A 16,335-nucleotide genomic window follows, 5' to 3' on the forward strand; every position below is an offset into this window, starting at 1 on the left:
AAGTGCAGTGGGCAGCCGTACGCCCCACTCACTCCGCGAGGAGCTCTGTCCTCCTCTGTGGGTGGCTGGTTCGCAGACAGAGGATGGGCCTTGGAGCTCAGGCACCAGCGGCTCGCTCGTCAAGATCCAGAGGCCCCAGCTTCGAGCCCCAGTGACCCAGCCGGGGACACAGCCTTCGGTGGGGTCAGTGGAGTTCCAAGCAGCGTTAACTCGTGCGTTAGGCTGGAGGACAGGGGTGGCAAGCCCCCCACAGCAGCCCCTCTGCCAGGCTACCCCAGTGTCTGCAGGGTTCATGCCCCCTCAAAAGCTGAGCGCATTGGTGAACCTGACGGAGCTCCCCACACCCTCCATCCCTGCTGCTGGCCCTTGGTTCCTAAAGTCAAGGCAACTTGTCTCACAGAGCCCTCGCACCCTAGGGGAAGGGAGCAAGAAGATGTCATGCTGGTACCCCAGATTATAGTTGCACAGGGGGCCTCAGGGATGGTGAGTGGGAGTAAGGCCAGGCTCCTCCAGCTTTTACACCACTGAAGAGTTACACCAGAGGGGGATTTGACCCGCAGACCGACTCACGAGATAAGCAGCTGCAGACAGGCTAGGGTGTGATCCCTCTAACAAAGCAGGCTGACGGGTCCAAAGGCAGGCTAGTTGTGTGGTTATGACACCAGGCTGGGACACAGGCAACTGTGGGTCACATCCAGGCTGCCCTTTCCAGGGGTGCTGGAACGGGGGGAGCCATGGCCCCATCACTTTTAAAAGTGGGAGGGCTAAGCCCTCCCGCTGTTTACTGGCTGTAAGGGCAAGCCACAGCAGGAGGGGGCGGAGAGGAGCAAGTGGAGGGCAGGGTCTGAGGGGAGAGAGGTGGCATGGGAATGGGGTCTTGGGGGAAGGGGCGGTGCGAGGGCTTGGGGGGAAGGGGCATGGGGGGCAGTGCCTCAGGGGGAGGGCAGCGCAGGGGGGCGAGACCATGGTTTGGGCACCTGTGGCCCCCCACTTTTAGGGTTCTGCCACTGCTCCTGGCCCTGTCTCTCCCCATCTTCCCAGGGGCCATGACAGCAGTGGAAAGGAATGGCCTTGCTGATGGGGTGAGCATAGGGAGACCCAGTGGCCGGCTAGCTTGGGGCAGGGAGTCCTGCTGGGTTAGCAGGGCTCAGAGCTAGCCGCCCACCGAGCTAGTTGGGTGCAAAGGAGCCTGGCTGCGCCGCTTGCTCACAGCGGCATAAGCTAGTTCTCCTCTCCATCTGTTTTTGCTTTAGAGGCCTGGAGCAGCATAAGAAGTTGGGTGGGAAAGTTTCTCCACATAGCTCTGCTGATGCCCTTCAGTCCTGACCCGCAGCCCCCTCTGCTTTCCAGACTTGGCCCCTTGCACCCCCGCTCACCTCACTGCTGAGCCTCACCTTGCACCGGTGAGTCTCCACCCAGCCAGCTGCCCTGCACGGTGGCTGGGAGACGTGCAGAGCTAATCAACCTGGATCAGGGACAACCTGCCTTGGGTTGCCTCCATCTCAGCCTGGCCACTCGAAGCAGCACGGAGCCTATTTAGAGGGGGACATCTCTAAAAGGGATCAAAGCTGCTACAGAAAGTGGGGCTGGCTATTCGGGGGGTCAGGGGGGATGCTCTGCCCTCTAAGTCAGTACTGAGCCACTGCCCCAGCCCAGTGGAGGGGGGCGCTGCGCTGCTGAGATGGAAAACTAAGGGCCCGTGTCCCGCTCTGAGCACGATACAATGTGCACAAGTTAGGGTGAATCCGGCAGGTCTTTACAACCTGCTCTCCTAACCTCCTGCGGCCGGTTCAGCTGGCTACAATATTCCTCTTCACTTCCTGTCCTAAACACCCTCGAGCCCAGCGTGGCCGTGAGCCGCTGAAACCCGCTGGAGGTCAGAGCAGGTTGGAAAGAAACCCCCCCGGGTGGGAATGCGCAGTTGGAAGAGTCCGCGGTTAAGGCACTCGACTGGGATCCAGCAGATCTAGCTTCAGTTCTTCCTTCTGCCACTTGGCAAGTCACTTCATCGGGCTGGGCCTCCGTTCTCCAGCCACACACTGGAGCTACTGAGCCTTTTCCCCCAGCTGTTGTCCATTTGGGCTGTAGGCTTGGCGGGCCAGGGCCTGTCTCTCGCTATGTATTTGTGCCCAGCGCCATGGGGCCTTGGCCTCGGGTGCACGCGGAGGTTGGCATGTAACAGACATAACAGTACAAGCTAACGCACCCCATCAGCCCTAACATCTCTCCTTCCCCTGGCCCTCATCCTGCAGCCCCAGCCAGGCTGCGTGTCCTCAGCCCCCCCATCCCCGTGGGCCAGCTGCTGACATGGGGCCCCGGAGGCTGCCTTGGCCCATCCAGCCTTTTCCCGATGCCCACCTCGAGACAGGAACGACAGAGGCAGTCAGGGGTGAACCTTCGCAGTCCATAGCCAGGCTCAGGTGTCCTCCGACCTCGCAGCTCCCCATGGCAACTGGCCTAGCAGCGCCCATATGGCTTCGCAGCTTGTCTTGTGGGGAGGGGGCACTGTAACCTAATCCTTTTAGCAGCCTCTTTTCCTCTGGAGCAGAGCAGGAGAGGGTATTTTACTGGCCAGCGAAACACAAGGTCCAGGCAGAACAGAGGGGGTTTGCGCTCCCTGACTGAGGTGTGGGCAGAAAGTGACATCCCCGAGCCCCCACATGGCTGAGGAACAACCCCCCAAGCCATGGGGAAGCGAACCCAGCAGCCCGGCCTTGATAATAATAATTAGCAGGTAACGTCTCCCAAGTGCTTTGGGAACATTAGCTAATTAATCCTCCCGCCCTGCCTGCTTTGGATTATCCACCTCCTCCCTGAACAGATGGGGAGACCGCGGTCCTGAGAGCAGGTGAGCGTCTGGCTACGGAGGGGGCTAATTTACTGGCTCCTTCCTTGGGGAGAAAGCGAACTGCTGGCCTGGTGGATTCCCAAGGACACAGAGCCATGGTTACGAGTGCGAGGGGAGGGCACCACTGGGCATTGCTCTGCTGCAGCCATTGCTCTGAGCACGCTCCTGCAATGTGCACGGCGCTGTACGCCTTACATACGCATCCCAGCCTCTCCCTGCTCTGTGCTGGGCAGGCTGCTGGGCAGCTCTTCGAGTGGCTGCTCCATGCTAGATCACACTAATGCCACTACGGGGAAAACCCTGACAGCCAGGCCAGATTTAGCTGAGACCTAATTGCTTAAATTGACGGCAGCTGGTCCCCAGGGCAGGATGCTGCCTTGAGTGGCTCATAGAACGTGGGCCCAGCGGCAGAGCATGGGTTAGCTCAGCCCTAGAGATGGTCTTCTCTCAGGCCGGGTGGTGGATTAGCTGGCTCATTGCTTGTTTTAGACCTGGTGCAGTGAGTAATGCACTGGACTACGATATGAGCTCTAGCCTTAGTACTGCCAGTAATGACTTGGGTGACCATGGGCAGGTCACTTCCCCGTTCTCTGCCTCAGTTTCCCCATCTGTCGAATGGGGAGCCTGACACCTTTGTAAAGCGCTTTGAGAACTGGCAATACAAATAATCAGGGTGGCACGAGCTGGGATTAAAGATATTCCTGGGCCGCTGCACCAGCCCCGTCTTTCTTTCGGCTGACCCGTTTGTTCCCGGTTCTCTAGCTAGTGTCCTGTGGGAAGAGAAAAGCAGGATCAACTTGGTTCTACGTTCTGGGGCCCCATGGGATTGTGGCAAGCCCACCGGCCCAGCCCAGCCAGTTTGGGTTCTCCATAGGGGCCCCCTTATGTCATAACCCTGCCCCCCCAAGCCATCCATGGCTTTAGGGCCCGAAGACAATCCCCTGTTCTGTGCCTCTGACCCCAGGGTTTCCTAGATTCCAAGGCCAGAAGGGACCATTGTGATCATCTGGTCTGACCCCGTGCACAGCCCAGGCCACAGAACTGGCCCCAAATAACTCCTAGAGCAGAGCTAGGATCTGCTGCCCTGATTGTCTCACCCCCAGCAGCTGGGAGAGCCCCCATCTCTGAACAGGCCTCCATTTTCCGGCACCATTTTCCCTGCTTCGCCCAGAAATAGGCTCGGGATCTTCAGGCCCCACTGCCCAGCTCCAGGCCGGCCATATCTGGCCTAGCTCTGCTCCTGCTTATTCCTCGGTTCCTGGGCAAGGTATAGAGTGTCTGAGTGGGCGGCCACGGCTGGGCAGACAGGACGCCGGCAGCAGGTGCAGCAGCTCTGGCATAGACCTGCACAGCTGGGATCCTGTGACAGGCTCCAGGCTGCTTCGTTAATGGCAAAGTCAAGGTGACTGCCCTGCTCCAGGCGGCCGGAGGGAGGACAGGGAAGCCCTTGGCTCAGCCCTGTAGTACCAGGAGGGGAGGTGGGGTTTGGCTGGCCACTCCCTGGCCTTGGGAAATGAGCATGTGGCTGGGAGCTAGCAATCCCCAAGGACTAGTCCCACCGCTGTCACTTAATACCTTGAATTGCTAGAGCACGACAGCATTTAATTCTGACCCCCAACGAAGGGCAGCAGCGCAGTGACTGGGCCTGTGACAGGATCTAGCTACACTGGGGTCAGGTGAGATTCAGGGAGGTGACGTTACCATTCACTGATGGAGCCTGTGCACAGCCCCAGGCAGGAGATTGGCAGGGCCCCTCTTGTGTGTGAGAGGAAGCAGGGTTTTGTGGTTACAGAAAAGGACGAGGAATCCAGAGCTTTGGAATCTATTCCTGACTCTGCCACTGACTCACTAGGTGACCTGGAGCAACTCACTGCCCCTCTCTGCCTCAGTTTCCCCATCTGCAAAATGGGGATAATGATACTGGCCGACCTCACCGGCGTTCGAGAGGCTGAGCTAACTAACGTGTCTCACCTGCCCCGGTTCTCTGGCGACAGTTGCTATGGTGAGACCTGTGAAAGGAAGGTGTTCTGGAAATACAAAGCCAAGGCCTGGCCATCCCCGCTGCCACCTTCCTAGTACTTATTCCTGGGCTGGAAAGACTGCAGCCATTTTAACCCTTCCCCTTCCCCAGCAACCAGGCTTGCTAGTGCTGAAAACCTCTTAAGCCCCCCCATACCCCATGGCTCAGGCTGCATACACGCTGCTGTGGAAACCAGAGGCCAGGTGGTTTGAAATGTTGCATCACCAGGCGCAATGCCATAGCAACAGATTCTGAGAAACCCTTAGCAGCCCAGGTACGTACCAGTGCTGCGGCTGTCAGCTAGCCAACATGCTTGTCAAAGGCACATCTCTCCGTCTCGTGGAGGATGCCAGGGTACGAGGTCAGAGTTAAGTTGATTTGGGTACCTTACCCTGCATTCACACTTGTTCTTCTTTAAATTGTGCACCTCACTTCGAATGGGCCAGGTTTCAGCTTGTGTTTCTTTAAACGACATTCATATTTTCCCTGTAAGTCCCTGCACTATATTGACTGCCTTCACCCCAGCCCCTGTGATTTGCCTAGCAATGTATATGACATAAAGTGCTGTATACACCTGATCCAAAGTGAACCCTGGGCTACAGCCCCAGCAGATATTTCAGCGATACGCACGGTACAAAAAAAATCTAGGCAGAACAGAACGGGAGTTTGCTTTTTGAAATGTGCCATGCTCCCAAGACCCATTATGGGGTGACCTTGGACAGGTCATGTCCCCTCCCTGTGCCTCGGTTTCCCCATCTGTATAATGGGGATAATGATACTGCCTTCCTTTGTAAAGCACTTTGAGAGCTACAGATGAAAAGCGCTATAGAAGGGCTGGGTATTATTTTTTCTGCCAGCATCTTTCAGCACAAGGGAACTCCATAGAAACTATGCTCAAGAGTCACTTCAGTCCCCACTGCAGGGCAGCCACCTCTGAGAAGAAAGGCAGTAGCTGAATGACAACACGCAGCCATGTCTTATGACAATTTCGGTCAGAATAATTGAGTCAATAAAAACCACAGGGGAATTTTGGGAGGCAGAATGTAGTTACCCAAGTTGGAGCAGAGAAAATAAGTTGGCAGGATGCCCTTTAACTAGTTCCCTCTGTAAAATCTGTGGCATTGGAATGGGAAATCTGAACGGCAGATGAAAACCTGACCCTTGCGACTGTTAAGGTTGACATAAACACATCAGCCCAAATACTGGCTGGAAAGACATGACGGAGCTCTGAATGCACAAAGCTAACCAGGATAAAGGCAGGTGAGGGGTGTCTCCGTAGGTTTTCCAATAAGTACAGAGCCAGGTCATTGGCTAAGGTGGTACAGCATCGTTCTTCTCCCACCTGCATCAGATAACCCAGAGTTTAAGTAAAGCCTTGAGCTGGGGCCAATCTTGCCAGGACAAAGGGAGGTTAGGACTGGGCCCAGCTGTAGGTTAAAATCCTCAGCCAACCAGGTGGATGATGCTGGTTGGAAAGGGGCTGTTTCTCCTGTTTGCCTAGTTTGAGGCCAGGCGTATAGATTCACCGATCCCTTAGCTCAGCCTATTGCACTGACAAGCAGCTTGGGGAGGTGGGCAGAACTTAGCTGGAAGCTCATGCGGCAATGGGCCAAATTGCAGCCCAAGGTAAGCAGCGGCAGGCTCCGGGCTAAACCCGTCGGCATGAGCTGCAACCCTTTTGCAAACCCACCCCATCACAGATGGGTGCAAAGGGAGGTCCCTTTGCTGCTCACACCCATTTTCTGTCTCACCTCCACCACCGCTGACTTTGGCTCATAGACGGAGCTACAGCAGGGTTGAATCTGAGCCATAATCACAGCGCTGGCTGCATTTACCAGTGCATGGCTCTGAAAACCTGAGCAGGCTGTTTATAGCAGGCACCCCTGTGGACACCCCCTGGGCCTCAGGGAGCATTGCTGAGCGAACAAGACAGATTCACCACAGCGACCCAGGAAAACCTACATGTCAGAGCCGGTTCCAGAGCTGTCCGTTCTCTCTGGTTTGGAGGGGACACCCATACCCCCTCTCTCAAGTGCTCTGGGCAATGCCCACCTCTTAAAGAGCCAGGCTTGGCAATGGGGCAGCCCAAAGACTTCCTTGCCAGGTTAGGTCTCTGGCTGTTCCCATGGATCTGCACTCACCCCGCAGCTCCGCTTCCCAGGTGTGACAGGGGTTTGTGCCCAACACGCCTCTTCCCAGGATGCAATGCAAGAGTCACCACATTCCAAGCCCCAAGCCGCGGGGATGGGATGTTCAGCAGCATGCACTGTAATACTCTATGGAAGTGACCCATGTGACTTAGCTTTTCTATAGCACCTTTCATCCAAGGATCTCAGAGCGCTTTATCAATTAAACAGGCCCCAGAAATAAGGCTTAATTCAGCCTCGCCGTTAATTGGTTTTATATAGGGAAAGATTAGTCCAGTCATCACTGAAATGCAGCCACCTCTGGGGTGGAACAGGGCAGCTGTCTAACAGCCCACATGATGTAATGGTGAAATGGGGAGCGGGGACTTTACAAGGGAGAATGGAATTACCTACATTAAGTTTAGGCAAGACACTGAAGCAATGCTTACAAGGAGTCTCATGATTTTCAATGCCACAGGTGGTCAGAACCTTATTTCAAGACCCCTCCCCAAAAAACCCACCAGGTTAGCCATGGCACCACCCTGTGCTGGGCTGGTGGCTCAGTGCAGTGCAGCCTCAGAGAGAGAGAAGAGCAACAAAGCCATTCTCAGCTGTTGCTGCTGGTGGCCCATCCACCACCTCCCCCAGCCCAAGCTTGCTGAGTGTTGGAACAGGGCCAGGGCTCCAGCAACCCCACCCTCACACCGCTCAGACTGCCTGGGGAGGCCGAGCTAGAGGAGCCCCATTGCCCTCTGCAGGGGTCTGGAGCCCGGCTCTCCTTCCTCATAGCATGTCTCTGGAACCACCTCTGACCAAAAGGCACGTGCTGGGGGAGCCATGCATGAAGGAAGTACAGCAAGGATTCAACTCCTGGGGAAAAGGGCAATTGCCTGCTCCCACTTATCTGTTCCCCTCAGTAACTCAACATCCTCGCTCCCTTCTACGCCTGTACCAGTGCCCAGTTCCCCCAAGCGAGGTGACTCTCACCAAACCAGCTAGCCACCTCCCTCCATTGCACTGTGCCCCTGCAGCCCCCCTCTTCTTCCCCTTACTGCTCTACAATAAGCTGTGGTTACAGCCCACAACGCTGGAACTAGCCTAGCAACAGGGAGAAAGGCAGCATAGCCAGGCCTGAAAGGACCTAAAAGCAGCAGGAAGGGATAAAAAAAATTTCCCTCTTAAAGCTACCAACATGGTTTATATAAGGCAGGATTTTTAAACCACGCCCCCTGCCTCCCAGAAGTCATTGCAGCCCTCAGGCTCCACCCCTTCTCCTACCTGATAAAAGCTGGTGTCCTGGCTGGCCCTGTAGGTTTCTAGGGGATGATAGACTCCTCTTAGTGGCTATTGATTTAGAGAGATAAAGGGGATACGCAGCCCAATTCTGTGCTGAGGCTACTGCAGGGCCCTACCCTTCCTGTTAGAGGGAGGGGGACTTCACTGCTTTAGCCCAGCTCTGGCTGGAGGGGGCTCTTTTCCTCCAGACTGGTGAAGACAAAGGCTCTCTGAGTTTCCCAGGGCACTGGGCTTGGTTCCCCAATGTATTCAGGAGTGAATCAGCTGCAGCCAGTCACAGGTAATCTCAAAGCACTGGGGTGAGGTGGGTGCTGGGAGTTAACTGGTTTTAGTTAATGGGCTATGCAGTCTTGCCTTTCTCCTCCATGGGGCTGGGGGGTCAGCTGGGCAGATGCCACAATTTGTGGCTGTTGAATGAGTTCTGGAATGAGTGGCTGGTCCTAGTCCTTGTTCAGTGGAAGTGTGTTGCTCACTGTTTTTCTAGTAGTCTTGGGGCTTGGCCTTGCCCTATAGGAACTTGGCAGTGGGCCCTGCATTGGAGGGCTTGGGGTGGGGGATGCCTACCTAGTGGTCTCTTTGCTGCCAGCTGTTGAGCCCAGCCCTGAACTGGGGCCAGAGGCTTCCAATGCTCTTTTCCCAGCCCCGTCCTTGCTGCAGGTGCTAATGGGGTGATGCACTGGTGCTGCTACCCCTGGGGCTGTGCTGGGAGCTGGAGAGTCTCTGCACCTGTGACAATCCGGCTGTACTCAGCTGGAGCTAGGGGTGTTGCTCAGAGTGACTGGCAGCTCCTCAGCCAGTGGGGTGGGGAATTCAGGGTGAGGATCAGCTGTTGCTGCAAGAGCCCCTGAGCCTGTTGGAAGAGCCCTCCGTCTGCCCTGTGGTGTCTGGGAACCAAGGTGTCTCCGCAGCCCCAGTGGCCGCCAGTGCTCCAGTACGTAGGCTGCCTGCCTCTCAGGAGTTCACACCTGCAGCTCCCACTGCCCCGTCCAAGGCGTAATCCTCGTTGGTGACCTTCCTGTGGTGCTGCAAGCAGAGGATTAGACTCCCTTGCTTTCCGGGGGGCATCACTAGTTCTCTAAGCTCCTTCTCTAGCCATGTCCGTTTCCCCCTTTGCCTGTCCTAGGTGGCCCAGCTGCTTCGGAGCCCTGCGGGGGTGGGGGTCTGTATCGGGCGATGGTTGATGGCCGACTCCTGCATATCCCGGCGCTGTGCACTGCATGTGTAACCCACACCTCCGGGGTGTGGTGCTCTGTCCCATCTACTGGCACTGAGACCACTTAGCTAAGGCTGTAGCAGACTCCTTAATTGCTAACAACCAGCTGGCTTTTAGCTCACGCAGTAGAGGCTCATGCACTCGCTCCAGAGGTCCCAGGTTCGATCCCGACCACCCGAGTCTGACGGTGTTACGCATGGTGCTCTGTTGTTGGTCAGGAGCTGGCTGGCCCGTGCTCGCTGCAGCCTGCCTGGGCAGGAAGCTGAGGTGCTGGAGAGTGGCACAAACCGCCCAAGGAGACACCAGAAGTGGGGCTCCCTTAATAAACCTCCCAGGCTGGCTGTGCCTTGGCCTGGCAGCCTCGAGGCTGGAGCTCTGAGCTGCTATGTGGGAGGAAACTCCTCCCCACAGCCCTTGCCATCCAGGGGGTGTGAAGCGAGGCCGGGGCTACTGGGAGGAGCATAGCACCATCTCAGCCCTGCCTTCCCTGGCCTTCCTACCCCCTATATACCTCAAAGCACTGTAGCTGCAGTTTAAGATCCAGTGTCCTGGGGCCATCCTGCTGTGAGGGCAGAGACTCTGGAGTGAAGCAGGGATTGGTTTGGCCCTGGGGTGGGAACCCTCCGTGCTGGCTCTGCAGGGAGTGAGGCTAATGACTCGGCAGGTCGCCTTCTCTTTCTGGGTCAGGTCAGAGCCGCTGTGTGAGCCTGCGGCGATGACTGCCACGAGTCTGACAGCTCGTGGTACCTAACACAACGGGGTTTGTCCCCAGTGTCTTGGGCAGACTGTGCAATAACTGTCCAGCTAGATTGGTCTGGGGCTTCGGCTGAGTAAGGCACCTGTCACCACCTCTCCACAGGCTGAAGGGCTGCTAGTGCTGGGTGATTGCTGTGCTCCACCCCAGATGTGGCTGCATGGTGGGGGTGGGGGTTCTATCTGTGTAACTCTGAAGTGCTTTTGGGATTTTTCCTTCTAAAAACTTAAACTGGAAAGGAGCTTGAGGGGTCTAATGCAGCCCCCTGTGCTGAGGCAGGACCAAGTAAACCTAGACCGTGCCTGACAAGTGTTAGTCTGACCTGTTCTTAAAAACCTCCAGTGACGGGGATTTCACAACCTCCCTTGGAAGCCTGTTCCAGGGTTTAACTATCCTGAGAGTTAAATTTTTCCTGATATCTGACCTAAATCTCCCTTTCTGCAGATTAAGCCCATTACTCCTTGTCTGCATGTCCACTGGAAGGGACCCTGAGAGGTCATCTAGTCCCCTGCACTCATGGCAGAACTAGGGATTATATAGACATGGAGAACAATAGATCACTATCCTTTAACAGTCCTTAATATATTTGAAGACTGTTATCTGGTCCCCCTGCTCCGTCATCTTTTCACAAGACCAAACATGCCCATTTGTTTTAACCTTTCCTCATAGAAAGCTTAGAAAACCTGACCTTTCATTTTGTTGCTGTCTTCTGGAGTCTCTCCAATTTGTCCCCCTCTCTCCGGTGTGGACACCCTACACCAGCTGAGGACTTGCCAGTGCAGAGTAGCATGGGACAGCTACCTCCTGAGTCTTGCCTGTGACACTCCTGTTAACACACTGTGATGCAGTTGCAAAAAGATTAATATTCTGCATTGACTCATTCAATTTGTGATCCACTGTATCCCCAGATTCTTCTTAAGCAGTACTACTGCCTAGCCCGGTATTCCCCATTGGTTAGTTGGGCCGCTGATTGTTCCTTCAGCGGTGAAGTGTTCTCGGGGTGCACACTGCTCTCTAAACATGCAGCGATCTAATGCATCTTGGAGTTTTACAGACAGGCGAGATGCCATGGCCCCTGCCCTGGCAGGCTTACAGCTGAAGTTAGTCTCAAAAGAGACTAGACATTTACATGGAGATGGACCACTCAGGGGAGTGGTTACGACCTTCTACTTTGGGACATAAAACAGCTACTAACGGATGGGGATTAGGAAAACTCCTGTGTATTCCACAGTAGTCCCATATGCTGTTCCTTGTGCCTTTTGGAGCACCTGGTACTGACTCCTGTCAGAGATGGGATACTGGACTAGAGGGGCCATTAGTCCAGTACAAACTGGTGATTCCTGTGTCCTGCTATCTAAATAGACATGAGATGGTGCTGAATGGGACAAGCATCAGCATTGCAAACTGTCCTAAAAACTGTCTCTCTGAGTTAGTATCAGCTCATCCAGTCTGCTAGGATGCTGAAAAGACTAAGATCTTACTCGTGACCCGTTAGTTGCCGGGGAAAGGATATATGTGAATATCCACTTGTTGCAGCGAGAACTTTGCAATGCCGTGCAGGCGTTTAGCCCGGTGTCTCCCTGGGTTGCTTGGGCTCGATGCGGAGCTGCTCTACACTAACCTGCAGATGCTTTGTATTGACCTGGTGACTGGGGATGGTACTGCTGGAATATGTTCCTTTAGGAATAAGGGGTTGTCATGAGAACCAAACCGGAAGGAGAACAATGGTTCAGGATGCCCCACACCTCAAACACTGGAGTTGTGAGGAGCCGGTGCTGGATGGGCAAAGACCTGGCAACTCCCAATCAAAAAGACCACGGCAGCTTAAGGCAGGCAGTGGGGAAGCCGGTCCAGGAACCCAGACTGACACCCCGTCCCTTGCGCCCCCTCCCCCCCCCCGTTCCAGGTACCTGCATGCGGGGGAAGGTCTGAAGAGGCTAGACCTGCCTCTGCTACCATCCGGCCTAGGAAGCCTAGGGTTACTCTAAACACCAGTTTCTCAAGCTGCCTTACAATCCACTTTCTCATATGCTTTGTTCTTCTCTGTGGGAAGAGCCAGTCTGGTTTCAGAAGGCCAGCTGGTCGTTGTGGCTGGTCAGGCTCCCACAGGAGAACTGCTGGCGCCAGAACGCAGGTGAGCCCCCTGGGCGACTGAGATCGATACAGAGGGGGCTGGAGGCCTGGTCCACGTGGTAGAATTGCAGCCTTCCTCCCCAGGAGAGGGACAGGTGCAAGGCCTAGCCCCCGTGGGCGTGCTCGAAGCCCAGGAAGGGCACAGAGGTGCCGCTAGCCCTGGAAGTGTGCCAGCTGCAGTGCACACCAGAGACTGATGTGTGCCCAGACTGGGTTTCTAGCTCCTGCTGTATGCTCTTGGCTGCGTTGCTGTGGCCGAATCACAGCTGTGGGGCTCTGGGGAGATCCCAGCCAAGCAATAAACAGGCAGCAGGTCATGCAGTTTAGCTGCAGAAGTGACTCAAGTGAAAGAAACCAACCTGGCTTCTCAAAGGTACCCAAGTAAATCTGTTCTCCTCCCGCCCCCGGAGACTGAAGCCAGTGATCCAGCAATAGTCAGGGCCCTAGCCTGGGACTTAAAACAGGCTTCAAGTCCCTGCTGTGCCTGTGACCTTGGGCAAGTCCCTTAGTCTGTGCCTCAGTTTCCCGTCTGTGCCTCAGTTTCCCATCTGTGCAATGGGGAGAACAGCCTTGCCCTGCTTCACAGTGGGTTGAGGATAAGTACACTGGACTGTGAGGTGCTTGGATGTTACAGAAATGGAGGTGGGGAGCAGGCAGAGAAGTACCCTGGATTAAATTAATGACTAGAGCCAGCTCCTGCTGTCAGGCCTTTGATTAGCCACTGACAGTTGGTGGCAAATAACTGTCTTGCTGGAAGACCATTCCTTCCTGCCAGAGGCCACCAAACCAGTTCAAACTGGTCACTCCCCAGCAAAAGGCTCTGGAGAGCTACCTTTGAGTGAGGTTTGGGGTGGGGGGGAGAGTGGTTCCCCGTTTCCTCTAACAGGGTCACATTGGCTGCCTCCAGCCCTACCTTCCATGCAGCTCCTGATCCTGCCGAGTGTCTCTGCTCTGGTAATGGTAGCTGTCTCTGGTCTGTTGCACTCCAGTCTTGTGAGCTGGGTGCTGTTCCTGGACTCGCTCTCCCTCTCTGAAAAGACCTTGATATCTCAGCTGGGGAGCAGGAAAGCTCCTTATGGGCACTTTACTGCAGTGCTAGATGGGGAAAGACCTGGTGACTCCCCAGTGCAAGCTTTTTATAAGTCCATTTAAAAAAAAAAAGAAGCTGAATACCTTTTAAGTCAGGGCGTGGTCTCCATAGCAAAGACCAAAACGATCATTTGTCTCTGGGGTCGAAGTTTTCCTGTAATGCTGATCACACTCCCAAGGTCATGCTTGGCATCTGCCAGGTTCAGTGCAGGCTCTCTGGGGAGGCTTTCGTAGCGCAACATCCCGCTCAGGAATCTAGAGCAGACGTCAAGCCCTGCTCAGCAAAATGGAGCTGGAGTCGGAGTAACGCTGGGTGTGGGGCAAAGCCGAATGTGGCAGGGGAAGTTCCAGCAGCTGCTCCCATCAGTGCTTGGCGTGAACTCGGAGTCTGGTCAGTGCTGATTTGGGCATAGATTCAAACTCCCTTTGCATCCTCCCTAGAGGGAAACGCTGAGTTCTGTAACTTGGGCTGCTCGGAAGCTAAGCCTGGAGGTAAGCAGGATTTCATGGCTCAGTATTGCCTGCCCAGAGAGCGTAGGGAATGGTGGTAGAGAAAATCAATAGTCTGTCCTCTCCTCCCTGATAGACATGAGTTACTCCAAATGCACCTCACCTTGCATGGGAGAGCAGCTGAAGGTAAGCAGCAAAATCTTGGTAATAACTACACTATTACAGGACAACAGGATAAGGGCAGGAGAGCAGGCTCCCTAGGTAGCTTCTAGCCTTCCAGTGTGTAAATACCCGACAGTTACACTACTGGACATCTGCCAGCGGAACCCAACAAAGGTCCTGTGTCACTAACACCAGGCACTAGTGATACCTAGAGATGGTGAGTCAAACCAAACTCTCCCATCATCCCGCTGGGACAGGGCAGGCAGGAGAACTGCCCTAAGCAGAGTCCGTGCTACAGGATGGACACCACCAATGGTGTTGCTCGCTTGGCTGGGGGATTGGTAAGGGGCTGCAAAGCCGCTCACCATTTGGGGCTGGAGTGCCCAGAAGTAGCTTTCCCCTTGGCTATCCAGGTGCCTATTGGATCAGGGTTCTGGTCTCAGGCCTGCCACAGCTTTCCTGAGCAAGCTACTGAATCTCGGTGGCTCACCCCTCACCCTTTGGGGTGGAGGAGGATCATCCTTTGTGTCGTAATCAAAAGAGCAGCTTTGGGGGCGGACCCTCGCTGGATGTATGCCAGGCACAATGGGGAGGAGGAGGGCCTCTGTGCTACTATCCATCACTAACAGGGCTTTAAAAATCTATATAAAGGCAACCAAGTTAGTTTTAAGGTGGACCTGACCAGGGGGTTTCCCAAAGAGATCCTCCAGAGAGGAGACCTGGCCCCCGAAGTCCCTCCCTTTCCAGTAACGTGGGCTGAATGTGGACAGGAGCTTTGTTGCTCCCAGGAGTGAAGGGTAAAAGCTTTCAGTGGGAGCAGTCTTCAGAGTGACCCAGCCTCCTTCCCTCGCTGTCTTTCTGGGGAGGCCTGTAGCTAGATGGCCCCAGCGCTGCTCCTGGCTGTGGATCAGGCGAAGGGGCGTGGTACTCATGGAAGCCCACTGGTTCTTAGCAGCATATCACTGTGCCTGCAGGGATTAAGCAAAAAAAATCTTGGTTTGACTATTGGCTGAACGACAGTCTGATATTTTGCTGGTGGGACTAGAATAAGAGATGCCAGCTAGACCAGAAGGCCTTGAGCAGACTCTATTCTGAGTAGCAATCCAGCCCAGGGCTCGTGGGGCTGAGCTCCCTTAATGGAAGCTAGAGATGGATCAGGATGTTTACTCCACCCCAGGGGTCGCTGCCTCTCCGTGAACTAAGATGTTTGATTAATATAGCGGGCTCCTTCTGGATGAAAGGGGCTGTGTATAAATAGTGACCCCCCTGCCACCTCCCTCTCTTGTTCATCTATCTTTAATACCTTCCAAATACTGAGGCAGTGGCTTAAGTGGGCTTAGCTGCAGGTAGCTCCTGCAGTCTGCGTGCTTCATGGTCCTGCCAATTACCTTGTAATCCCTGGGTTTATTTTGTCTCACCTTCTGACGCACTAATCCACCCAGCAACTCAATTGTTTTGGAGTTTGAAAAGGAGGTGGGCTTGTGGCAGTCCCCAACTAGGGGAATGTCCCCTGTCTGAGCTGCCTGCCTCCCTCTCACTTAATTTCCAGGGCATAGCTGGAATGGAGCCTGTGCCATTCCACTTCCTGTCCCCCCACCCTGCCCCCCAGCTTTGTGTGTTTGGGGCACATCAGTCCAGCTCAGACTGTCAGGGTGCATGAGCCCCCTCTCTAGACAGGTGAATGGAGGAACAGATCCAGTGAGTCTGCGGCGGTCCTGGCCACAGAACCCCAGGGCCCCGTCTTTTAACCAGAATACTCTGCGGTGGTAACGGAGCTCTTGGGATGGGCAGTACTCCGTGTACTTCACAGCTACAGCCTCGCGGCCCCGCTGAGACATGGAAGCATTCCCCTCCTTGTGGAGGGGGGTGAACTGAGGCAGAGTGGCCAATTTGCCCAAGGTCTCTCAGGCTACAGGTCTGCCATGTCCCAGGCCTTAACCTCAAGCCTGAGTACGGAGGAGTAAACCCTTTATTTTGCCTTCTTACAAATTGTCTTCCGCTCCCTTGAATGTGCTAGGTAATCGGAAGGGATGAATTAGGCCAGGACCCAGGCTGGAAACACTTGGATTCTTGGAACCACCAGTTCCAACCCCCCAGGGTCATCTCCAGACCTTAATCCTTCTGATTTGGCTAAATGGAGCTGACAGGATGAGGATTAATCAAGTCCTGTCTGAGCTTCCTAATGCCCCTGGCACTTTATCAGGAGTAGCTTCTCCTGATGTCATTGGCTAACCCTGTCTCATC

General features: G+C 54.9%; 2 protein-coding genes across 5 annotated transcripts in view; one reads left to right on the forward strand and one right to left on the reverse strand.

The window, feature by feature from the left end:
- The window catches only part of LOC102937205 (NAC-alpha domain-containing protein 1), a 48,536-nt gene that overhangs the window by 8,562 nt on the left and 23,639 nt on the right, over positions 1-16,335 (forward strand). For 2 of the 4 annotated variants that reach the window (XM_043541728.1, XM_043541729.1), the window contains exon 1: positions 8,310-8,570. The exons of the other annotated variants lie outside the window; for them this stretch is intronic. In XM_043541728.1, the coding sequence (XP_043397663.1) occupies positions 8,534-8,570 (37 nt within the window). In that variant the 5' untranslated portion in view covers positions 8,310-8,533. Of the gene's footprint in view, positions 1-8,309; positions 8,571-16,335 lie in introns of those variants that run through there. 4 annotated transcript variants of the gene reach the window in all.
- Positions 13,560-16,335, reverse strand: part of CCM2 (CCM2 scaffold protein) — a 124,476-nt gene continuing 121,700 nt past the window's right edge. The window contains exon 10 of the mRNA XM_043541737.1: positions 13,560-15,059. Coding sequence (XP_043397672.1) covers positions 15,040-15,059 — 20 coding nt within the window. The 3' untranslated portion in view covers positions 13,560-15,039. The remainder of the gene's footprint in view (positions 15,060-16,335) is intronic.

Source organism: Chelonia mydas, chromosome 2 (genome assembly GCF_015237465.2).
Source record: "Chelonia mydas isolate rCheMyd1 chromosome 2, rCheMyd1.pri.v2, whole genome shotgun sequence".
NCBI lineage: Eukaryota > Metazoa > Chordata > Testudines > Cheloniidae > Chelonia > Chelonia mydas.